The 26,502-nt window shown below is 43.0% G+C and overlaps 1 protein-coding gene across 1 annotated transcript in view; it reads right to left on the bottom strand.

Annotated features, from left to right (window-relative positions):
* Positions 1-26,502, bottom strand: part of thumpd2 (THUMP domain containing 2) — a 61,734-nt gene that overhangs the window by 9,364 nt on the left and 25,868 nt on the right. Inside the window, exons 3-7 of the mRNA XM_070885779.1 lie at positions 20,770-21,179; positions 18,370-18,447; positions 7,858-7,910; positions 7,550-7,637; positions 853-924 (exon numbers count right to left, since the gene is read on the bottom strand). Of these exons, the coding sequence (XP_070741880.1) occupies positions 853-924; positions 7,550-7,637; positions 7,858-7,910; positions 18,370-18,447; positions 20,770-21,179 (701 nt within the window). The remainder of the gene's footprint in view (positions 1-852; positions 925-7,549; positions 7,638-7,857; positions 7,911-18,369; positions 18,448-20,769; positions 21,180-26,502) is intronic.

The following is a 26,502-nucleotide window of genomic DNA, read 5'->3' as shown; positions in this document are numbered from 1 at the left end:
TATTGCCCCACGAGGGAAATTAGCTCGCGGGGGGCGAGGTTGGTTCTGGGAGATGCCACTGACAGCTTTGCAGGTCGCAAAACTGTGGTGGCTGGTGCGCACCGCCCCCCCCCCCACTTAAAGGGGAGGGCCTTGCGCTGCGGCCGGCATTTTTTTTGTCGGCCGACTTTGCAGTTGGTACGACAATGGCGGACGCTGGTTCGGCCGGACCGCCGGTTCGGCCGGACTGCCAACAGGCAGCCCGACACCCCCTCTTGGGTGCCGAGTCACTGTTCTGGCCAAAACCCTCCCTGGGCGCCATGGAAGTGGCTGCAGAGTTCGCAGCAACCCTCCCTTTTAAGAGAACGTGCTCACTCACAATGCCCAATCTCACCTCCCTCCCACCTGAATGATTTTTAAAAAACGTTAAGTGCTCAATTTCAGGGCCCCTACCACAGGCTCCTAGTTCTACAAACACAACAGTGTCAACACATAAGACTTTGATATTCTTTTTCTTCTAACAACTAGAAAATTGAAGTAATTTTCACCATGGTATTTAAAAAAAAATGCATGACCAGTGCATCCAGCAATTTGTTTTACATTTCCTCTAGCTTTTAACTTCATTGAAATTGACTTTCTTTAGACCCCCCTCAGTAATTTTTGAACTATAGCTACATTGTTTCATCCATGGTTAGCAATCTTTAATTATTGTGAAGTACCTGTATAATTTAAAAGGACATGTGAATGAAGCACTTGAAACAAAGCTCCATTTTCAATATTCTGAGAAGAAAGGGTTAAGTCCTGCCTTTTCTACAATGACTACACTGTTATGTTTACAAACTGTTACCAAGCTGGAGTCAGGAAATTACTTACAGGCCATTCTTTGGCAGCTTCCAGCAAAATGGTTCCTAATCCACACATTGGATCGAGTACAAGTGAACCAGCCTAGAAACAAGGAAAAACTATTTTTGTGTTCATTCTCTGCATGAAGTAGCTTCCAAATCTTACATTGTGATGCACAGTACCCAGCAAAATCCAATTCTGCAGTTCAGCAATTACACATTAGATGCAGCTGGCTTGAATGTTTCACACTTTCATAAATGCAGCACTGTGGATACCTGCAGAGGAGAAATGTGCTGGAATGCCATTCAACTCTCATTTCCATTAACTTTAAAAATCTACTCATTTTCTAGCATGCGACATCCATGGAAATAATTTTCCTTCAACGTTGAAAAGGAATTTCACACCTGTTTGGAGCACAGAATGACTCAATGCACACAAGATTAACCTCTTTGCTCGCGTGATTGCACACTTGAATCCCAAACTACCACTTTCAGGCCCAGTCTACCCATTACTCACTTGCCTGGTTGGTTACATATCAATTCTCAGTTTAGCCTAGAGTACATACATTGGACCAGAAAGGAGAAAGAAACATTTCATAATATACTACTTCCATTCATCAATTAGTCACTCATACAGCAAATTTATCAAATTGTTCATTCTTCAGATTGGATGTCATAACATGAGAGCATATATGGTCACATCTGACACAACATCCATTTGCAGCTGGACAAAAAGTCAAAGCAGAGTTTAAAAACATCCCGTATACGATCATGGAACATAATGGATACATTGGCACAATTCAAGATTTTAAAAGTAGTGCGGTTGATGTCGTGTATATGGACTTTCAAAAGGCATTTGATAAAGTACCACATAATAGACTTGCTTGAAAAATGGAGGCCCTTGAGATTGAAGGGGCACTGCCAACGTGGATCTGAAATTGGCGGAGACAGAAAACAGAAAGTGAACTGCTTTTTTTCCAGTCTGGAGGAAAGTATACAGTGGTGTGTCCCGCCCAGGGTTCATCATTAGGACCCTTTTTGATATATAATAATGACTTGGCCTTGGGTATACAGGGTATAATTTCAAAGATTGCAGAGAACACAAAACTTGGAAATGTAGTAAACAATGAGGAGGACAGTAGCAGACTTCAAGAGGACAAAATGGGCCGACACATGGCAGATGACATTTAATACAGAGAAGTGTGTGTTGCATTTTGGAAGGAAAAATGAGGAGAAGGATAAACTACATGATACAATTTTATTGGGGGTGTAGGAAGAGAGCGACCTGGGGGTTATAATCAGAGGCATAGAGTACAAAGGCAAGGAAGATATGCTAAACCTCTATAAGGTCTTAGCTGAGTGATAGAGAATTCAAACAGGCTCATTTAGACAGGCTGTGAAAATTCACAGACCCCCAAGTCAAGGCTGCTACGTGCTGCTCAGCATGTTGCATTAACTCATCAATCACCTTGACATTTTCGGATCTTGGGTAGCGAGCCAATAAAACGTTAAAAGACTTTCAATTGAGCCAATAAGGTCAAAGAAGGAGAGTTCTTTTCTGTAAATTGATCCAGGTATAAAGTACAACCATTTTGACCATGTGTCTCAGTAAGACAAAGAAACTGGCAATCAGCCAGCAGTTTGTTACTCTCTGCCGAGATTAAAAAGTGAAAACTACCATCGGAGTTCATATTTCATTGGAAATTAAGAGATCTAACAATTTTGGCGCTGCGAACAGGATCGCTGAGGAAAGAAACTGAATTTTGGACATCAGATCTACATTTAGAGGTAAGGACTCCTCTTTTTAAAAAAAAAAGTCCTCGGTCAAAAGTCTAAATTCGCCTTCCTTCTACCCGATTCCGAAAGCCTCCGGTTTGCGAACCCTCCGGTTGGTAGTCGGCTCGAGGTCCCATAGACGTCTAAACTTCGGCGGTGTGTTAGTTAATTAATCACCGACCTATTGATCAGCTAGAAAGCTTACGACTTGAGACCCCAGTAAAGAACTCAATATAATGGCAGCAGGAGATAACAACAAAGAATTGCCTACAACTGTTAAAGGTGGGCAGGCACCACCTCAAGTTTCTTTAGATTTAATTCTCGAACAGTTGAAAGAATACATAGAGCAACAATTCAACTTATCTAAAACCTGTATTAAGATCGAACAAAAGTACGGAACCTCCAAAGGACAATGGTCCTTGGACGAGATTAAAAGGGTCTGGGGAAAAACGACCCGTATGAAAAATAAAGAGCGAACTAGATGGTCCCGAGCGGTTATGGGCCAGATTCGAAACCGGAATGAAATTATAATGCGTTCCCAACATGATCGAGAATTGACCAGTACAAAGGATCAATTGCAAGCTGTTTGTGCACAGCTGCGACAGAAAAAGCTTGAACTTGAAAAGCTGGAAGCGGAAGTTAAAGATCTTAAAGGTGAAATTAAAGAATGGAAAAAATCATTAGGTCAAGAGACAGTAATAGGAAAAGGAAAATGTATTGATCAATTCCCAGGGTACCCATGTTTGGATAAATTAAAAGCGCAAACCCGAAGACACGACCGAGGAATAGATATGGTTTCTGAATCCTCCGACAATACAGTGTCGGAGGATGATGAAAGATTAGGGGTGCGCTTTGCCCCGTTTAAAAAAAGACGAGTTGTACTCAAATCAGAAGAGACTGTGGATGAGGGCGGAACCAAAAAAAAACGAGGAAAAGGGTGTATGCAGAATATTTAGTTCATGATCCGGCAGACCCAGAGAAAATTGATAAATGGTCCAAGGAATTGCCCAATCCAAAGAAAGGGGGAGTAAAAACGTGGGACCAATTGGACCGCTTAAGAAATATATATCAACTTCATCCCTGGGACGGAGTGCAAATTTTGACCATAATGGTGCCAAAAACACGGAAGAAAATTGCACGACAAGGTAGATGAAGCTTTGGGGTAGAATGAGCAAGAATTAGACGCAGGATGGGAAGGGATTAAACACTGGCTGCAAGCCTTCAGTCCAGCTAAGACAGACTGGGGAAAAATTGCAGCCTGCCAACAGAAAGGAACAGAGGAGGTCCTGGAGTATGACGAGCGGTTTAGATGCACATGGCTAGAACATTCGGGTATGAATAATACGGATGAGGAAATGGATGAACAAGTGTTTGGACTCCTGAAAGCAGCTTTCGTGGCAGGTCTAAAGCCAGAACTGTCCAAAATGCTTAAGGTAGTGTTACCGGACTGGGAAGGTAGAGGAACTACCTTTGCAGCATTGGTGGATCGATGTAACCAATTAGATCGGGATATGGGAGCTAAAGTCTGAGCTGTACAGTCATTCGGAAAATGTCATTATTGTGGGAAAGAAGGTCACTGGGCCAAGAAACAGAAAGGTCGTGGCTGGGGAAGAGGACGCAGCCAGGGATACAATTCAGCCAACAAGCCAGGCTTGTCACAAGATAACGAATTCATAGAAGCATTTAAGCGACTGACAATACAACAACAGAAGGAGTTACTTGGGATAGCAAAAAACGATTAGAGCCCACCCTGGCCCCCCTCCTCGCACTAATACAAGGGGAGATAGGTTATATATAACTGTGAGGGTGGGCGATAAGGATGTGGACTGTCTTTTAGACACAGGGGCGGAATTAACATGCTTACCCCTACAATATGGAGACTTTTTGCCGTTGGATGGTAGAGCACGTACAGTCTATGGAGTTGGGGGCCATAAAATGAAAATTAAAAGGACAACACCAGTACTTACAGGGCTGGGTCCTCATGAACTAATCACGCCGGTCTGGATAGGCCCAGTAAATCAATCCCTTTTGGGAATGGACGTTCTAATCCAAATAGATTCATCGTTGCATTTCGAGGATGATCGGGTGACATGGTCAATTAGAACTTTGAAGAAAGAAGAATTGAAGGAACACCCGATATAGGCTAAAGATAAGAACGATTGTGGCCTACTCCAGATGGAGCCTGCGTCATTTACAGGGACCAAGCCTCCATGCACTAAACAGTATCCCATCAGTCCAACTGCCATCGCGGGAATCTTACCGGTTATTCAGCAATTGGAGAAACAAGGGGTGCTTATTAAAACGCATAGCTCCTCCAATAGCCCCGTGTGGCCGGTACAGAAATCTAATGAGACTTGGCGTTTGACTGTCGATTATAGGAAAGCTAACCAGTGTATTGATCAAAAAGCTCCTTTGGTCGCAGATCCCTGCACCATTTTTAATGCCCTCAAACTGGAACATAAATATTTCTCGGTTATAGATATGGCCAACGGATTTTGGTCGGTGCCTCTGGCACCGGAGGTTCGACAGTGGTTTGCTTTCACGGTCCAAGGACAACAGTATACTTGGACCCGGTTACCGCAGGGTTTCCACAACAGCCCGACGGTATTCCACATGGCTTTACAAAGCCATTTGCGAGAATTACCTCCCCTGTCATCCACAGTCATCCAATATGTAGACGATATTCTGCTAGCTTCAAACACGGAAGAACAGCATGAACATGATTTACGAGCTTTGCTGGATCACCTTCGGCTGAAAGGACATAAAGCCAGCATCGACAAAGCACAAATATCCCAAGAAGAGGTTGTATACCTGGGACAAAAGATTTCACAAGGAAAGAGAGAACTTACCCAGGATAGAACTGCAGCCATTCGGGTGCTAAAAAACCCACCACTATTCAGGAACTAAGGTCTTTTTTGGGATTGTGTAACTTTAACAGAAATTGGATTGACTCCTTCGCACAGCTTGCTCAGCCACTGAATGATATTTTAAAGGGGAAACGTGCCTCTAAAGAAGCCATCACCCTCACTAAAGAACAGCAAGAGGCCTTCCTGAGTTTGAAAAAGGCTTTGTATTCGGCACCGGCTCTGGGAATCCCCGACAGTGGTAAGCCATTTACCCTGTTTGTTCATGAGAAAGAAGGATTACATCCCCCAATGGGGAGTTCCGAGTAGCATTGACTCAGATCAGGGAACACACTTCACAGGTGCTGTCTGCCAAGAAGTCTGTAGGTTACTGAACATTACGTGGGATTTACACTGTCCTTATCATCCACAATCATCAGGACAAGTAGAGCGAATGAATCGAACTCTGAAACAACGGCTTGCCAAATATCACCAAGAAGGAACACCATGGCCCCAGGCACTACCAATGTAGCATCAGGGCAACCCCGAACAGAACTACAGGTCTAAGCCCATTTGAAATTATAACAGGAAGACCCATGTCGCTGCCAGGAACTATCGATTTACGGAAAGCTGATGTTCACTTAATGAGTGACACTCTGTTATCATACTGTCAGAACTTAACCAATGCTATTAGTTCTGTTTCCCGACAGGTATCGGCAGCTTGGGGTAATCCACCCGAAGGAGGACACGACATCATCCCGGGAGTCTGGGTCTATGTGAAAAAGTTGCATAAAGAACCTTTGGGTGCCAAGTGGGAGGGACCTTATCAAGTGTTATTGACCACCCAGGCAGCTGTTAAAGTCCAAGGAAAGAAAGCCTGGATCCACGCTTCACACGTTAAATGAGCACCCGTAACTGAAGCTGAAATCTAATAAGGACAATTACATTTTGCGAAAATGTATAAATTTACTGTAGTATTGATTGCAGGTATTCTAGGCATAGGCCTACTTCTTACTAGCCGACCCTCTGCACCAAAGGGATAGTAGGGTAGCAAGGGAATTACATGTAAATACCTTTTACTTTTATATTGCTTGTTTATGTTATGCTTAAGGAAAGGTGGTTTACTGGTTGAATTAATATATTGATTTGGATTAAATTGGAATAAGGTTAATTAACCTACTAAAACCAGACTTCCATTGTGGCCACGATGGAACTCGGGTTGGTGTAAATTTGTGTGGAAGCTACTAGTCCGGACATGTGGCGAAACACAACCACAAATTTTAGAAGGAAACTCTATTAACATGTATGAAATTATTTTGTAGAATGTTTAACCAGTGATACCTGATGTTTTATGATTCAGTTTGTGAAAGAATCAAAGGGGGGATTGATAGAGAATTCAAACAGGCTCATTTAGACAGACTGTGAAAATTCACAGACCCCCAAGTCAAGGCTGCTACGTGCTGCTCAGCATGTTGCATTAACTCATCAATCACCTTGACATTTTTGGACCTTGGGTAGCGAGCCAATAAAACGTTAAAAGACTTTCAATTGAGCCAATAAGGTCAAAGAAGGCGAGTTCTTTTCTGTAAATTGATCCAGGTATAAAGTACAGCCATTTTGACCATGTGTCTCAGTAAGACAAAGAAACTGGCAATCAGCCAGCAGTTTGTTACTCTCTGCCGAGATTAAAAAGTTAAAACTACCATCGGAGTTCGTATTTCATTGGAAATTAAGAGATCTAACACTGAGTATGATATTTTAGAAGGATATCAAGGTCTTGGAGAGGTTGTGGCAGATATTTACCAAAATTATACCAGGGCTGAGGGACTTCAGTAATGTGGAGAGACTAGAGAAGCTAGGTTTGTTTTTCTTAGAGCAAAAAAGGTTAAGGGGAGATTTAATAGAGGTGCTGAAAATTATGAATGGTTTTGATAGAGTAAGGAGATACTGTTTTCAGTGGCAGAGACACAGATTTAAGGTAATTGGCAAAAGAACCAAAGGGGTGAGGAGGAGATTTTATAACTTCATGGACCCTTTATTGCTCTTGCTTCCACTTGCCGATCATCCACCATATAAATAGAAATCCCAATTATTCTTTGTGTTACATACCTTGATGTCAGCAAGATACGCCATAGCCCAAGCTACTGTAGATCTCAATCCTGCACTTTTAATATAATCCCTGCTGGCTAAAGGAAGTCTAGAAATGTACAAGATACTTTAGTTAGAATCGGTGAGCAATTAGTCTGTTAAAAAAAAGCAAGCAGCTTAAATGTATTTACAAAAAATGTTCAATATTTTCAGAGCTTTCATAAGTCCTTAATAAGAGAACACTGCAGATTTGCTCCGGTGGCACATGTTAAATCTTGAAGAATTTACTAACATTTTAAAGCAAGTATTCTCGTACCAAAAAATCCTACCTTACAATAGGAATCCCGACTACACAATGAATGTCACTTAAATGAACATAGACCTGCAAAGATAATTTATCAAATTAAAAACTTAGCTGGTGCAAAAACATGCTCCGCCTCATTTGTTATTTTATAAGCCATAAAGTCTCAACTATTTAAAATTTTGTCCAAAAAAATGGATCCAGAGTTGCTGACCCCACAATTATATATTAAACACGTCGATTTTTTAGGGTGTTGCACTTAGGGAGTCAATACCAAGTGTAGGGTTCAGGTGAAGCAGGGTTAGGGGGCAAGAGATAATTGGATCAGGGCACACAGATGTAATTCAGTCCCATTTTAAAGACATAAATTGTCATTATTTGTATACTTCTTCTAGTCAGCATCATGTAGTGTTGCATATGAGATGTCATGATTAAGTGCAGTCTTCAGGTCCAGCAAGGTTAGAGAGCTGGCATGCAGGGGTGGAGGAGGCTGAGGGGGGAGGGGGGAGGTGCGAAGGGGAGGATGGGATGCTAGGGTTTGAGGATGGGAAGTGCAAAGGCAGGGAAAGTCACTCAGCAGGAGAGGGGTTTAGAAGAAATCTATAATAAATAAATAAATACATGTTTTATATATATATATATATATATATATAGTTTCACATTTAGGAAATAAGCATCTATGCAAGGTTTAATTCAACAACAACTTATTTTATATAACACCTTTAATGCAGTAAAACTTCCCAAGGTGCTTCGCAGGAGTGTTATAAAACAAAATTTGATGCCGAGCCACATAAGGAAAAATTAGGAAAAAGTTTGGTCAAAGAAGTCAGTTTTAAGGAGCGTCTTAAAGGAGGAAAGAGAGGTAGAGAGGCTTAGGCAGGGAATTCCAGAGCTTAGGGCCTTGGCAGGTGAAGGCCACCAGTGGTTGAACGATTAAAATCAGGGATGCTCAAGAGACCAGAATTAGAGGAGTGCAGATATCGCGGGGTGGATGTGGGGCTGGAGGAGATTATAGAGATAGGGAGGGGCAAGGCCATGGTGGGATTTGAAAACAAGGATGAGAATTTTAAAATCGAGGCGATGGTTAACCGGGAGCCAATGTAGATGACACAAAACATGAGCAAAGGGGTGATGGGTAAATGGGACTTGGTGCGAGTTAGGACAAAGGCAGCCGATGTTTGGATGACCTCAAGTTTACATAGGTTAGAACGTGGGAGGCCAACCAGGAGTATATTGGAATAATCAAGTTTAGAGGTGACAAAGGCATGGATGAGGGTTTCACCAGATGATGAGCTGAGGCAGGGCAGAGACAGGCAATGTTACGGAGGTGAAAAAAGGCGGTCTTAGTTATGGTACGGATATGTGGTCGGAAGCTCATTTTAGGGTCAAATATGACACCAAGGTTGCGGACAGTCTGGTTCAGCCTCAGACAGATGCTAGGGTGAGGGAAGGAATCAGTGCTAGGGAATAGAGTTAGTGGCGGGGACCGTAGACAATGGACAGAATTTTCTCGATTAAACATTGTTAACGTTACAGGTCAATTTTAGTCAAAATGAAACTGACATTTTGTATACCCACTTCTCTCCCCAGCTACTCCAGTGAGGCAAGTTATGGGGATAACCTGACAATCTTAAGTGGCTCCATTTAACTCCAATGGGGGACAGCATTTTAGATTTGGGATGGGATCAAGCGCAAAGCACCCAAGTTAGGGAATAAGGGAATAAGGGAGAGGGCAGAGAAAGCGAGAGAAACAAAGAAAATTAAATCAGACCACTGGTATATTAGGTATAGACTTTTTCGATTGATACAGAATATTTAGGTATATTTGTTGCAGCTTTTGTGTTCCTGGTGAAATTTGGTGGACTAGCTTTGGACTATAGTGCATTGTGTCGCAAACAGAAATACAACATTCTCTCATCAGTTAAAAAGTTACAAGCTTTGCAAAACATAAGCTGCCGACAGTGATAAATAGAGGCAAATCATTTTTCCATAAAATTGGAAATATCCAAGAGACGTTACTCCTGAAACAATCAATCTTTTTTTCTTTACACATGCTGATAGGCCTGTGTACTTCCAGCATTTTCTGTTATTTAAGATATCCAGTAAATTTCCTATTAACTTCATCAGATTTTGTTACCGAGCCAGTGAGCTGAATATTTGCAACTCAAGTGCTTTATATCCCGACTAGGGAGGCTTTGTTAATGTATAAGAAAAGTAAAGTATAGACATTCTGCAACTGTATGTTTAACATTTATTTAAAATTTAAAATTTTTAGATTTATTCAGCAGAAATTAAGACGTCAAAATCCTAAATAATATATTCTACTTTTGGAGATGGCTTTCACTCTGCATCACAAATTCTCATATTTGACAGGTACATGACTATCTGTAAATAAAAACTGTCCAATTAAGAAAAAGTAGGAACATTCTTAAACCAATTCTGTTTTAAATGACATTTTTGCTGAAGCACTACCGATTCTTAGGCCAATAAATTTCATCAGTAATTTGACAGCCATAATCAAATTGTATCCCCAAGTACTGAAAGAGAATTTGAATCCCACCCATCATCCCTGTGCTTGCTGACTTCTGGTTCAGTAACGGCTCGATTTCAAAAATATTAGGACTAAAGATGGACAAGTGCCCTGGACCTGATGGCTTACATCCTAGGGTCTTTTAAGAAGTGGTTGCAGAGATAGTGGATGCATTAGTTGTAATCTACCAAAATTCACTGGATTCTGGGGCGGTCCCAGCGGATTGGAAAACCGCAAATGTAATGACCCTATTTAAAAAAGGAGGCAGACAAAAAGCAGGAAACTATAGACCAGTTAGCCTAACATCTGTCGTTGGAAAAATGCTGGAGTCCATTATTAAGGAAGCAGTAGCGGGACATTTGGAAAAGGATAATTCAATCAAGCAGAGTCAGCATGGTTTTATGAAAGGGAATTCATGTTTGCCAAATTTGCTAGCGTTCTTTGAGGATGTAATGAGCAGGGTGGATAAGGGGGAACCAATGGATGTGGTGTATTTGGATTTCCAGAAGTCATTCGATAAGGTGCCACATAAAAGGTTACTGCACAAGATAAAAACTCACGGGGTTGGGAGTAATATATTAGCATGGATAGAGGATTGGCGAACTAACAGAAAACAGAGAGTTGGGATAAATGAGTCATTTTCCGGATGGCAAACAGTAACTAGTGGGGTGCCGCAGGGATCGGTGTTGGGGCCTCAACTATTTACAATCTATATTAATGACTTGGATGAAGGGACCGAGTGCAATGTAGCCAAGTTTGCTGATGATACAAAGATGGGTGGGAAAGCAAATTGTGAGGAGGACACAAACAATCTACAAAGGGACATAGACAGGTTAAGTGAGTGGGCAAAAAATTGGCTGATGGAGTATAACGTGGGAAAATGTGAGGTTATCCACTTTGGCAGAAAAAATTGAAAAGCAAATTATAATTTAAATGGAGAAAAATTGCAAAGTGCTGCAATACAGAGGGACCTGGGGGTCCTTGTGCATGAAGTTAGTATGCAGGTACAGTAAGTAATCAGGAAGGCAAATGGAATGTTGGCCTTTATTGCAAGGGGGATAGAGTATTAAAGCAGGAAAGTCCTGCTACAACTGTACAGGGTATTGGTGAGGCCACACCTAGTGTACTTGGCACAGTTTTGGTGTCCGTATTTAAGGAAGGATATACTTGCATTGGAGGCTGTTCAGAGAAGGTTCACTAGGTTGATTCCGGAGATGACTTATCAAAATAGGCTGAGGAGGTTGGGCCTATACTCACTGGAGTTCAGAAGAATGAGAGGTGATCTTATTGAAACAGATAAGATAATGAGGGGGCTCGACAAGATGGATGCAGAGAGGACATTTCCACTCAGAGGGAAACTAAAATTAAGGGACATAGTCTCAGAATAAGGGGCCGCCCATTTAAAACTGAGATGAGGAGGAATTTCCTCTCAGAGGGCTGTAAATATATGGAATTTTCTGCCCCAGAGAGCTGTGGAGGCTGGGTCATTGAATATATTTAAGGCGGAGATAGGCAGATTTTTGAGCGATAAGGGAATAAAGGGTTATGGTGAGCGGGCAGGTAATTGGAGCAGAGTCCATGATCAGATCAACCATGATCTTATTGAATGGCGGCGCAGGCTCGAGGGGCCAAATGGCCTAATCTTGTTCCTATTTCTTATGTTCATCCTTATTTTCAAATCTGTCCATGGCCTTGCCTCTCCCTATCTCTGTAATCTCCCCCAGCCCCACAACCCCCCCCCCCCCCCCCCCCCCAAGACGTCTGCGCTTCTCTAATTCTGCCCTCTTGAGCCTCCCTGATTATAATCATTCAACTATTGGTGCCCGTGCCTTCTGTTGCCTAGGCCCTAAGCTCTGGAACTCTCTGCCTAAGCGTCTCCACCTCTCTTTCCTCCTTAAAGACGCTGCTTAAAACCTAATTCTTTGACCAAGCTTTTGGTCACCTGCGCTAATTTCTACTTATGCGGCTTGGTGTCAAATTTTTATCTCAATGCTCCTGTGAAGCACCTTGGGACGTTAAAGGCGCTATATAAATACAGGTTGTTGCTGTTGCTGCTCCCGATTTGTCAAAAAGAACAGAGTAAATACAAAATTGGTCATAAAATAAAGAAAAATGCAAACGGTGTAACACTGCCTCAGGAAAAAGTTTTCTTTGAAGTCTAAACTTTGAAACATCCCAGTCATTACTGCACATCTATCAAAAGAAATAGGAGCAGGAGTAGGCCTCGAGCCTGAAATTTCTCCTCATCTCAATTTTAAATGGGCGGCCCCTTATTCAAAGACTATGTCCCATAATTTTAATTTCCCCTATGAGTGGAAATATCCTTTCTGCATCCACCTTTTCGAGCCCCATTGTTATCTTATGTTTCAATAAGATCACCTCTCATTCTTCTGAATTCCAAAGAGTATAGGCCCAACCTATCTTCATAAGTCAACCTCCTCGTCTCTGGAATCAACCAAGTGAATCTTCTCTGAACAGCCTCCAAAGCAATTATATCCTTCCTTACATATGGAGACCAAAACTGTACGCAATATTCTAGGGGCTAGAACCTCCACTTTTTTTGCATTCTTAATGCCCACTTAACGCCCATTTTACCACTGAAATGACATCTAACGCCCATATATCGCCAATTTTAGCACAAAATGGAAACTGATGGGCATTTTTAGGAAACTTATCGCTGAGCGTTACTTTCCCCATGTGCTTAACGCCGGGAAAAAAATATTACTGCCCGGCCGCTTTTTCGGGGCGGAATCATCAGAATAGGTGAAATCAAAGCCCATAATATCGCCCAGCGTAACTTTCCGCACGGAATTAAAGCCGAGATTCAATAATACCACCCGCCCACTTTTTGTTGTTGTAAAGAGCACATTTGGCGAAACTAACGCCCAAGAGATCGTCCACCGTCACTTTCACCACCTCGCACACTTATCGGCCACAATATCGCTCACCCACAAAACCACCCAGAAAAAGTGGAACTGTTCTGAATGAACGCCAGCGGTGTGGCTGCCATTTTTAAACTTGCAGGTAGCTTCATTCAAAAGGCTGCTTCAACTTCGGAGGAGTTTGCATTGACTCTGGAATTCTTCTCAAGTGAAGTGAACATCTCAACAGACATATTTTAAGACTGTGGACTATTGGGGGTTTGCTCTAAGTGTAGTTTAGTTAGGAAATCATTGCTTTTGATCAATCGCTGTTATACTTTCAATGCAATGGGGCCAGCAAACAATAACTGTGCTGAAGCAGCGCTTCAGATGTCTTGACCACTCAGGAGGGGAGCTACAATACAACCATGAGCAAGTCGGCAAATTCGTGGTCGTGTGCTCGATGCTGCACAACCTGGCTATCAGGAGGGGCCAAGAATTGCCAGAAGGCACTGATCCTCTCTCTCTCCTGAGGTGGAGTAAGAGAACGACAAGGGGCTGGACACGGACCTAGGGCCAGACAATCAGGCTGGCTATGCAACCATGCCAACTCCCTCCAGACTGCAGTAAAGGGCCCTGGGTGGATACATAGCTGCAAGACTCTTACATGAGGGGTTGATGTCTGAATGATTTGCCTGAAAGAGCGTTGATGTGAGTGACAACGCTGACACACTGCTGTGTGTGTGCAGCTCAGACATCGATGGCGCCCATCACCTTGGTGCTAGTTAAAGTTTGTTAAGTTAACCCTTTCATGTTAAGGAATCACCAGTGTGTAATGGTCCAGCTATCTGAATCAATGCGCAAGAAGGTTATGTTCAATAAAAATAAAATTATGCCAACATCGGTCTGAAATCATACGTATCACAGGCAATAACACCCAACCCGCGCCCACACCCCACTTTTTCCACCATTGACATCAATCAAATGTTCAACATGTCCAGCAACACAGAATACAAAGGCAAAGCAGGAGGGTGGTCCCCAGCCCCCATACATTACAACAAATTGCATACAATTGGTAACACAGCCATCACCGGCAGACATGCACCTCACTTTCCTTCCCCCCTCCCCTTCTTCTCCCCACCTCTACCCCTTCTCTTCCTCGTGCCTGGACGAGGAGCTCCTCAGGCGATGCCTCATTGGGGGGGATGAAGGCAGATGTGGTGGTTGCACGGGTACGGGAGTGGGGGGTGCCGAGGGGGCAACATTCTCAGATGCAGAAGCAGGATCTTGGTTCTTTCTCTCATCTGTCGTTCGCAGTGATGGTGCGGAACCTAGGGGTGGAGTGCCGTGCTCGGGGACCATTGGGAGGCATATGCCAGCAGTGTTCCTGGCTATCGCCTCCAGGACCTCCGCCATCCGCGGAATGTACTCGGTCATGGTGACCAGCTGTCAGGATATGCCCCCCCCCAATGCTTCGATGAGCTGGTCACCAAGTCTTCAGTCCTCCTAGACAGCTGTATCATCCTCCGCTCTCATGTGGCGCTCATGGAACAGACCTGTCGCGTCCACGAGACCTCCGCAGGGTCGGTGACATCCTGGGGACAAATGGGGTGCCCTGTGGCAAGGTGCTTGGGGCCAGTACCTCCAGAGTGGAGGCGGGAATGACCGGAGGACCACTAGATGGCCTTGGGGTGGAATGGCTTCTGGAACGTGGCGATGCAGGTTCCTCGAAGTCTGCGCTCTCATCCGTGGAGAACAGACCCGCGGATTGACGGGTGAGAATCGAAGCTCCTCAGCACCAGATGTTGGATCGTCCGGAGAGTCGGGCCCCGCGCCCCCACCTTCTGGTCTCTGTGGTCTTGCCTTGGGACGCGCTGAGCTGCAAAACACAAATGAGATTATTAGAGGAGAAGGGTAGAGGAGAAGGGGGTGCTAAGGTCACAAGGCGAGTCCAGTGCTACGCACACCATATGCACGACAAAAGCACCACCGCTCTCAAAATCATCACAGCCATCACATTTCATGACCATCAACACATTCACATTGCAATGATTTTCATCAGGCCATCATCATTTCTATGACAATTTTAGAAATCATCTATCATATATGATTGGTCGGATATGAGTGGGTGTGGCATCTATTGACTTTACATCACGCAATGGTGTAAGCTTTACTCACGTGGCATCACTTCAGAGTCTGCAGGTGCATCCGTGGCTGTCCGGGTGTGCTTCCCCACGAGTGCGAGCAACGCTTCTCCATCTCAGTGATGTCGCTGGGGACTGGTGGCCCCCCCCCATCCGTTCGCCTCTGCATGGACCTCATTGTCGATAGCTTCTTCTGTAAAAGGTGACAGGACGACATGGCATGAGATCATTGCGTGATATAATTGTTAGGTACTGTCACAGACACTGATGCAACACATAACAATCATGATTACATCTGTCGGTTATGAAAATTATCATTCTTTACCTAAAGACGTGCATCGTGACCGCAGGCTTTGAGTAAAAATTCCTGGTAAAAGTAAAAGACCTCACATCTGCTGATAGTCGCTCATGACTGTTACAAATCAAATTATATAAATAAATAAGTACATGCAAATCAACGTAATACTTACTCTTGCGGGTCCCACAAGTTCCATCGTTTGCAGCATTGGTTGCCTTCGTGAACCCCGTTGGTCGCCGATGAGACCACCTCTGCTATCTCGGTCCATATCCTCTGGTAGGCCTTTGGGGTGGGCTTCCCACACCCTCCCGGTGTCAAATCACCCCAGCATAACTTGACCTCCTACAGGAGGGAGGTATTTGCCTCGTCCGAGAACCTCCTCGCTCTTTTGCGCCCTCCAATGTGCTCCTCTCCCACCTCACTGCTCTCTCCAGCCTCAGTCTGCACAGTGTGCTGTGATGCCTCCTCCTCTCTCTCCATTATAGGCCAAATTCGAGCAAATATGTAGCTGGTAACAGCTAATTTTTGTTTCCCTACTTGCTACAAAGTTCTAAAGTCTCCCTCCTTCCTCCCAAAGTAGCCACACCACACCCAGACACGCCTTTAGTCCCTTTGAGCTCCCTCTCTCTCTGTCTCCTCTTCTGCGCATGTCATGATGACCCATGACCTTCTGAATCGTGGGAATCGAGCGTTGCCATGCCGTTGCTAAGGACAGCGACACTTTACGGCAGAAGGTCAAAGAAATGTAACACTATCGCCCATTTCATATTGCTCGCCGTAACGCTCATTTTAAAAAATGGAGACTAGGTACTTTGAGAATGGGCGAGAAGCTGGCAATCTGAAAACCCTTTTTTGCCGCCCACACTGGAAATAACGCCCATTTTTGGCGATAAGCACAAAAGTGTAAAGTCTAGCCCTAGGTGTGTCCTCACCAATACCCTGTACAGTTATAGGAGAACTTCTCTGCTTTTATACTCCATCCCCTTTGCAATAAAGGCCAACATTCCATTTGTCTTCCTGATTACTTGCTGTACCTGCATACTAACATTTTGGACCCAAGTTTCCACATGATTTACGCCTGATTTTTAGGAGCAACTGGTGGAGAACGGACTATCTTAGAAATCGCAATTCTCCACATTTTTTTTTCTGCAGTTCTAGTCAGGTAGAACAGTTCTACTTTGGAACAGAATTTTTTCTTCAAAAGGGGGCGTGTCCGGCCACTGACACCTGATTTCAAAGTTTCCACAGTGAAAATGTACTCCAAACTAAAGTAGAATGGAGCAAGTGAAGATTTTTGTAGAACTGAAAAAACCTGTTCTACACATTAAAAAATCAGGCGCAGGTTACAAATTAGGCGTCCAGAACGAGGTGGGAGGGAAGGGGGGGAGGAGACAGCCGTTCGTTGCCGCTGAGCAGGGGGGTGGGGGAGAAAGCTGTTTGATGCCGCTGAGCGGGAGAGGGGGGGGGGGGGGGGGGGGAGGAGGAGGAGACAGCCGTTCGTTGCTGCTGAGCGGGGGGGGGGGGGGGGGGAGAAAGCCGTTCATTGCCGCTGAGCTGGGGGGGGGGGGGGGGGGGGGGGAGGGGGAGGAGGAGGAGACAGCCGTTCATTCCCGGGGGGGGGGGGGAGGAGGAGACAGTGAGAAGGTTACAAGAAGCCTCAGTGCTGATGGCAATGTGCTTTTATTTAAAAATTTTCAAAAATTAAACAGCTACAAAGAACTACAAAAATGGCCGAGTGCCAATGTTTCCTTCACACTGCGCGTGCGCGAACGCTCCAATGCGCACGCACAGCGTTGCCGGCAGGGAAAAAACTAATTTAAATAGTACCCGCCCCCTCCCACTTACAAAATCGGCGCGAGTGTAGGCTCCGCCCCCCCTGCACGCCACGTCAGGCAGACAAGGAGCTGCAGGGCGCTCGAGAATAGCGTGTTTTTTTTTAGGCGCCGTTTTAGGCGCGAAAAACGGGCGCCCAGCTCGGAGGGGTGCCCGTTTTTTTTCGTGTGGAAACTTGGGCCCTTTGTGTTTCATGCACAAGGAACTCCAGGTCCCTCTGTACTGCAGCATTTTGTAATTTCTCTTCATTTAAATAATAATTTGCTTTTTTTATTTTTCCTGCCAAAGTGGATAACCTCACAGTTTCCCACATTATACTCCATCTGCCAAATGTTTGGCCACGCTTTTAGCCTGTCTAAATCGCCTTGCAGATTTTGTGTGTCCTCCTCCCACCCATCTTTGTATCATCAGGAAACTTGACTATGTTACACTCAGTCCCTTCATCCAATATAAATTGTAAATAGTTGAGGCCCCAGCACTGATCCCTGCGGCACCCCACTAGTTACCATTTGCCAACCGGAAAATGAACCATTTATCCCTACTCCCTGTTTTCTGTTAGTTAGCCAATCCTCTATCCATGCCAATATATTACCCCCAACCCCGTGAGCTTTTATCTTGTGCAGTAACCTTTTATCTGGCACCTTATCGAATGCCTTCTGGAAATCCAAATACACCACATCCATTGGTTCCCCTTATTCACCCTGCTCATTACATCCTCAAAGAATTCCAGCAAATTTGTCAAACATGATTTCTTTCATAAAACCATGCTGACTCTGCTTGATTGAATTATGCTTTTCCAAATGTCCTGCTCCTACTTCCTTAATAATGGACTCCAGCATTTTCCTAATGACAGATGAAAAACTACAGTTCTTACCTCCAGCATGGGGTTTCTCAATTCTGCTTTCCAGCCCATTTCTCTGCCAAGTGCAACACCAATTGCTCTTCCTAGCTCCTGTGAAAAAACAATTAGCCACAAAAATTACTCATTTATTTTCCTAGAACTTGTGCATTTACAAATGAGACAAGTTGCCATGAACCCCCTAAGTTCTCAGCTTTTATAAGCTGCACCTTCTACTACAGTGAAAATCTGTCAAATCATATTTTCTGAACAGAATGAAGTCAACTTTATTGAAGTTTCCCCTTAGGGGATTAAGTAAATTGGATGCAATCCTTGTTGGGGCAAAGTGTTCATGGACTCCAGAAATTGCACACTCTCATTCCACTTCTAAAATGTTCTTGTTTAATATCATAACATAATTTCCATGAAATATGTTTGGAATCTCAGACAGAATGTCACAAGTCAGAACAGATGGCACCATGGAAACACTGGAACTATTACACATTCAATGAAACAATATAGCTCTCATTTAAAATTTAAATCTGACTTATTTTAGTTACTTACCTGAAATGTGATAACTCAATGGGATGAGCAGCATAATATATTGTCATACAGTTCATGAATGGTTTAGCTAAAGTTTAAATAAAAATATTTAAAATACTGACAATGGAATGTGGATGTTTTTCAGGATTTCCCCCCCCCCACAAGAGTGTTAGTCTCACTGTGAATTATGCTGTAGGATGTGGTCATGGAATTCCATATTTGCTATTGTGAATTAATTTCAGGATTATCTTGCTAAGATAAGCGTTTTCTCTTTTGACAGAAAAGGAATAGACTTAAAAACTTGCATTTATATAGTGCCCCATCACATCTCTAAAACAAAATTTAAAAGCGCTTCACACTTGATATATTATTCTGAAGTGAAATTACTATTGATTTATAGGCAAATGTTATAGCTATATTGTGCAGAGCAAGATCTTTCACTCAGCAATGAAATGATTAACCAATTCATCTGCTTTTGGTGTCATTGGTTGAGGGAGACTATAAAAACAATGGAAAAGGTGAAGTGTAGATTCACTAAGATGTTAATTAAGACAAGTAGTTATAGTTATGAAGTGAGACTTAACATTTAGAGATTTTTGCACAAGAGCTGTGAAGTCACCCTTTAATCTTGTAAGATTATTCAGGGTTATGATGAGGTAACTACTGATATTGTTTCAACTGGTCCATGAAACTGTAACAAGGGAACACAATTAAAAAAAAATCAAAGCTTAAAAGGGTGGTTAGAAGAAATTTATTTACACACAAGGTGGTTACAGTATGCTTTAGCCTGCACATTTCTACACTATAGAAAGTAGTAGATCTAGTTCTCCTTTAAAAACCCCTAAGAACATAAGAAATAGAAGCAGGAGCAGACTATTTGGCCCCTCGAGCCTGCTTCGCCGTTTAATAAGATCCTGGCTGATCTAATCCTGGACTTAGCTCCACTTCTCTCCCTGGTATTCCTTTGCAGGATTTCAAATGGGATTAATGCTCAGTCAATAACCAATCATGTTAGTTCCATAATCTACTAATTACTTCCAGTACATATGCAATAGGTTTTCTTATACTGCAATGCAGCTGTGTGCACAGCACCATTAACAGCAAGGTCAAACGATATAATGGAAGAATTATGGATGAGTGAATTTATTAAACTCTATTGGTACAGTTGGTGATTTACAGCATCCAATCAAATCATTCATAACAGAAATAGCATCTTAATATTAGCAAGCTGTCTGGAATGACCATGGGAATCACTGAAAATCTTGCTGATCATCAAGTTGTATATCTGTTAGAATGATTTCACTGGGGCTGTAATTACTTTCACTGCTTAATTATGCTCACCAAAAGCAGTTCTTCCATTAATAACTTTAGCTGTGCTTTTAACGATGCTGTGCTTTTGCTGCCTGCATGATGTGTGGACAGTGGAAGAGGGCATCACCCCTAGTAATCAAATAGCCTGTTGACACTCACTTTCAAGATTCATAATGAATAATGTGCAACTGGGTGCGATGTTGGATGGTGTTGGTACCTGTAAACCAGCAAAACGGCAACACGTTCAGAGAGGAGGGGAGAAAAATCAGCAAGTTAAAAAACTGCATCTGTTTAATTCCGATAATTCCCCAGTTTTAAACTGTTTTGTTATTTTAGTAATGAACAGCAGTGCAAGAAGAAATATCTAAATGTCATCACAGGACATCTGTTCAAATGCAAACACACATTTGTGCTGGTAATAGATTTAAACACAAATAGCATAAACAGCCAAATTATAAAAAGTTACCGTCGTTTTGCAAACGTTGCTATAAATGAGTAATTTCCCTCTGAAGCTTTGCTCAAAACACATTTTAATTCCCTGTGCCTTAAATTACACAAATGATTTGAAAGCAATGCAAATACCTGCGACGTAAAGCTTTTAGCAATGTTCCCACTGCAGCGACAAGATACTCTAAAATGTATAGAGGATGCAGCACCTCGACCCTTGGGGTTAAGCAGCTCATCAGGTGAAGGTGGGCTCTGTATTGGTGCATTATTCTGGCAGCTTCCTTCAATTATTGAATGAAGATCACATTGTCCCATTGGACTTCCATCAAAGACTGTCGCTTGAGGTTTATCCAGCTCTAACTTTGGCCTTTTTCTTGTTTCACTGCTCTCCTGCTGTGTTGGCCGTTTTATCCCAGTTTCAGTAACATCTGAAGTACATTCTTGTTCTTTGCTAAGATCTTGAAGAGACTGCCATTTGTAAACAACTTCCAGCCATTTACTAGATTCTCCAATCACATACTTCTGAAGAACGTGAACTCCTTTTCCTTGGAATTTAAAAGAACAAAAAAACTTGTTTGAACTTTGTTGTGGAATATATAGTTAAGCCTATATGCAGCACATTTCAAATCCAATAAAAACATTCATTATCTGAAATAATCAGAACTCCTGAAACACATATTTTACAACTAGCAAATCAAAAGTGATACTGTTAAAGTAATCCATTTCATGATATAATGTAGCTTTAATACCTTTGTCAATAAGCCTTGCTATAAACATTTAAAGATCACTTTGTTTCCATATCGTTAATGCTAGAATTACTACACATTCCACCAGTCAAACACTTGAGCGCTCCAGCTCTGGGTAACATAGAAAATAGGTGCAGGAGTAGGCCATACGGCCCTTCGAGCCTGCACCACCATTCAATATGATCATGGCTGATTATTCACCTCAGTACCCTTTCCCACTTTCTCTCCATACCCCTTGATCCCGTAAGGGCCATATCTAACTCCCTCTTGAATATATCCAATGAACTGGCATCAACGACTCTCTGCGGCAGGGAATTCCACAGGTTAACAACTCTGAGTGAAGAAGTTTCTCCTCACCTCAGTCCTAAATGGCCTACCCCTTATCCTAAGACTATGTCCCCTGGTTCTGGACTTCCCCAACATCGGGAACATTCTTCCCGCATCGAACCTGTCCCGTCCCGTCAGAATCTTATGCGTTTCTATGAGATCCCCTCTCATCCTTCTAAACTCCAATGTATAAAGGCCCACTTGATCCAGTCTCTCCTCATATGTCCGTCCAGCCATCCCTGGAATCAGTCTGGTGAACCTTCGCTGCACTCTCTCAATAGCAAGAATGTCCTTCCTCAGATTAGGAGACCAAAACTGAACACAATATTCCAGGTGAGGCCTCACCAAGGCCCTGTACAATTGCAGTAAGACCTCCCTGCTCCTATACTCAAATCCCCTAGCTATGAAGGCCAACATGCCATTTGCCTTCTTCACCACCTGCTGTACCTGCATGCCAACTTTCAATGACTGATGAACCATGACACCCAGGTCTAGTTGCACCTCCCCTTTCCCTAATCTGCCGCCATTCAGATAATATTCTGCCCTTGTGTTTTTGCCACCAAAGTGGATAACCTCACATTTATCCACATTATACTGCATCTGCCATGCATTTGTTCACTCACCTAACCTGTCAAAGTCACCCTGCAGCCTCTTAGCAGCATCCTCCTCACGGCTCACACCGCCACCCAGCTTAGTGTCATCTGCAAACTTGGAGATATTACACTCAATTCCTTCATCCAAATCATTAATGTATATTGTGAAGAGCTGGGGTCCCAGCACTGAGCCCTTCGGTACTCCACTAGTCACTGCCTCCCATTCCGAAAAGGACCAGTTTATCCCGACTCCCTGCTTCCTGCCTGCCAACCAATTCTCTATCCACGCCAGTACATTACCCCCAATATCATGTGCCTTGATCTTGTACACCAATCTCTTATGTGGGACCTTGTCAAAGGCCTTTTGAAAGTCCAAATACACCACATCCACTGATTCTCCCTCGTCCACTCTACTAGTTACATCCTCAAAAAATTCTAGAAGATTGGTCAAGCATGATTTCCCTTTCATAAATCCATACTGACTTGGACCGATCCTGTCACCACTTTCCAAATGCACTGCTATTTTATCCTTAATAATAGATTCCAATATTCTCCCTACTACTGACGTCAGGCTAACCGGTCTATAATTACCCGTTTTCTCGCTCCCTCCTTTTTTAAAAAGTGATGTTACATTAGCTATCCTCCAGTCCATAGGAACTGATCCAGAGTCGATAGACTGTTGAAAAACGATCACCAATGCATCTACTATTTCTTGGGCCACCTCCTTAAGTACTCTGGGATGCAGACAATCAGGCCCCGGGGATTTATCGGCCTTCAATCCCATCAATTTCCCCAACACAATTTCCCGCCTAATAAGGATATCCTTCAGTTCCTCCTGCTCACTAGACCCTCGGTCCCCTAGTACATCCGGAAGGTCGTTTGTGTCTTCCTTCATGAAGACAGAACCAAAGTATTTGTTCAATTGGTCGGCCATTTCTTTGTTCCCCATTATTAATTCACCCGAGTCCAACCTACGTTTGTTTTCACTAATCTTTTTCTCTTCACATATCTATAGAAGCTTTTGCAGTCAGTTTTTATGTTCCCGGCAAGCTTCCTCTCGTACTCTATTTTCCCCCTCCTAATTAAACCCTTTGTCCTCCTCTGCTGAATTCTAAATTTCTCACAGTCCTTAGATTTGCTGCTTTTTCTGCCCAATTTATGTGCCTCTTCCTCGGATCTAACACTATCCTTAATTTCCCTTGTTAGCCACGGTTGAGCCACCTTCCCTATTTATTTTTACTCCAGACAGGGATGTACAACTGTTGAAGTTCTTCCATGTGATCTATAAATGTTTGCCATTGCCTATCCATCGTCAACCCTTTAAGTATCATTTATCAGTCTATTCTAGCCAATTCACGCCTCATACCATCGAAGTTAGCTTTCCTTAAGTTTAGGACCCTAGTTTTTGAATTAACTGTGTCACTCTCAATCTTAATAAAGAATTCTACCATATTATGGTCACTCTTCCCCAAGGGGCCTCGCACAACAAGATTGCTAATTAGTCCCTTCTCATTGCACATCACCCAGTCTAGGATGGCCAGCTCTCTAGTCGGTTCCTCCACCTATTGATCAAGAAAACCATCCCTAATACACTCCAGGAAATCCTCCGCTACCGCATTGCTACCAGTTTGATTCACCGAATCTATATGTGGATTAAAGTCGCCCATGATAACTGCTGTACCTTTATTGCACACATCCCTTATTTCTTGTTTCATGCTTTCCCCAACCTCACTACTACTGTTTGGTGGCCTGTACACAACTCCCACCAGCGTTTTCTGCCCTTTGATATTCCACAGCTCCACCCATACTGATTCCACATCATCCAAGCTAATATCCTTCCTTGCTATTGCATTAATTTCTTCTTTGACCAGCAACGCTACCCCGCCTCCTTTTCCTCTCTATCTTTCCTAAATGCTGAATACCCCTGGATGTTGAGTTCCCAGCCTTGGTCGCCCTGGAGCCATGTCTCTGTGATGCCAATTACATCGTATCCATGAACTGCTATCCGCGCAGTTAATATGTCCACCTTTTGTGCCTTTTTGCACACTTAGTCTGATTCTCATTCCCAGACAGTTGCAATAAGACTCAAACATCTGAGGATAATGATTATCAAAGGTTATTTTCTCCAGTATAGCTAATAGTCTGATCCTGTTCTCGTCCAGCATCCTCACATGCGGACTTCCATCAAAGGTTGCTAGATTAAAAAAAAAAATCAGGAAACTTGGATGATTTATTCCTTCTGTTAACTCAAGGTTGTCGAAGCTAATTGTAGTACCAGCAGTATTCAGGTGGAGATCAGCTAACTCAGCACCTATCAGGGATCAAATATGCCACTGAGTCCATATGGTTCAGCCAGTTACTTTCGATTAATGGGATAAATCAACTTGGAAAAAAAATTAGTTTCTTTCAAGGTCACTATTGTAGCATTTAAAAGACAAAATCATATCACACCATTTACTTAAATGAATGATCAAAAGTTAATTCAGAATCAGATTCCATAGATTAAGATAATACAGATCTGAGCTTTGGAATCTACAATCAGGCATCCTGTGAAGAAAATACATCGTTACAATTTTCATTACAGCAATTCTGGATTGGAGTCGGTGGGATGGTAATTGCTATTATAAATCAACCCTTGGTTATTCCAACCTAATTCACGGAGCAGTACTCAATTATACAGTCCCAGGTGGCGTGACTGTTTACCAAGGTTATCCATTTTCCAGTTACAACAGCCAACTCAGCATTTCCCCAAAACAATAATGGCAATCTAGTTTGCTGTTGCATTTGAAAACTTTAATAAGTTAGGTTCAAATAAAGATTTCATCCTTCCCAAGTACCAATCTCATCATCTCCCCATTACAGCATCTTGTTCTTTCTCAAACGGGTCTAGTATATCCTTCCTTAAATACGGAGACCAAAACTGAATGCAGTACTCTAGGTGTGGCCTCACCAATACCTTGTACAGTTGTAGCAGGACTTCTCTGCTTACATACTCTATCCCCCTTGCAATAATGGCCAATATTCCATTTGCCGTCCTGATTACTTGCTGTACCTGCATACTAACTTAGTGTGTTTCATGCACAAGGACCCCCAGGTCCCTCTGTACTGCAGCACTTTGCAATTTTTCTCCATTTAAATAATAATTTGCTCTTCTATTTTTTCTGCCATCCTGACTTGGAAGTATATCACTGTTCTTTCATCATCGCTGGGTCAAAATCCTGGAACTCCCTCCCTATCAGCACTGTGGGAGTACCTTCACCACACGGACTGCAGCAGTTCAAGAAGACGTCTGACCACCATCTTCTCAAAGGCAATTAGGGATGGATAATAAATGCTGGCCTTGCCAGCGATGCCCAGATCCCATGAACAAATTTTTTTTTAAACTCTGAACCTGTACCCTCTTGCCTGCTGCCACTGCATACCAAAGTATGCACTCAGTTTACTTCCTCTATTTTGTTAACTAATGTTGAGGTCCCTTCTCAAACATCCCTTTCTAACCTGAAGAGCCCTAGATTATGAAATCATTCCTTATATTTCTTCCCTTTGGCAGCAGAGATCAACCTTTTTGCTCTCCTCTGTGGCCTTGATGCCCCCTTAAGTCAGTGGCCAGAATTTCAGTACAGCTTCAGCGTGACCTCTGAAGATTTGAAAATTGATGACAATATAACAGTTTACTGCCAATTCATACTGTTTAAACATGGTGAGCAATGAGCTAACAACACCACTAGTACACATGCCTCCTATTCTTACTTCCCCTCCACAGATGCTGCCTGACCTGCTGAGATTTCTAGCATTTTCTGTTTTTATTCCAGATTCTAGCATCCGCAGTATTTTGGTTTTGTGTTGTTGCAGTTGTCTGTATTGTACTTCATCTGTCACTGATAAACCCAGGTGCAAATTCTGTTGACCAAGGAAGTTTTGCTAAACCTTTATAAAACACTGGTGAGGCCTCAGCTGGAGTAGTGTACACAATTCTGGGCACCACACTTTAGGAAGGATATCAAGCCTTGGAGAGGGTGCAGAGGAGGTTTACCAGGATAAGATCAGGGATGAGGTACTTCAGTTATGTGGAGAGATTGTTCTCCTTAGAGCAGAGAAAGTTAAGGGGAGACATAAGAGGTATTCAAAATTATGAAGGATTTTGGAAGTGCAAGTAGGGAGAAACGGTTTCCTCTGGCAAGTGGGTCAGTAACCAGAGGTCA

This window comes from Pristiophorus japonicus, chromosome 7 (genome assembly GCF_044704955.1).
Source record: "Pristiophorus japonicus isolate sPriJap1 chromosome 7, sPriJap1.hap1, whole genome shotgun sequence".
Taxonomy (NCBI): Eukaryota; Metazoa; Chordata; class Chondrichthyes; family Pristiophoridae; genus Pristiophorus; species Pristiophorus japonicus.
This window is presented reverse-complemented; position numbering and strand designations above follow the sequence as displayed.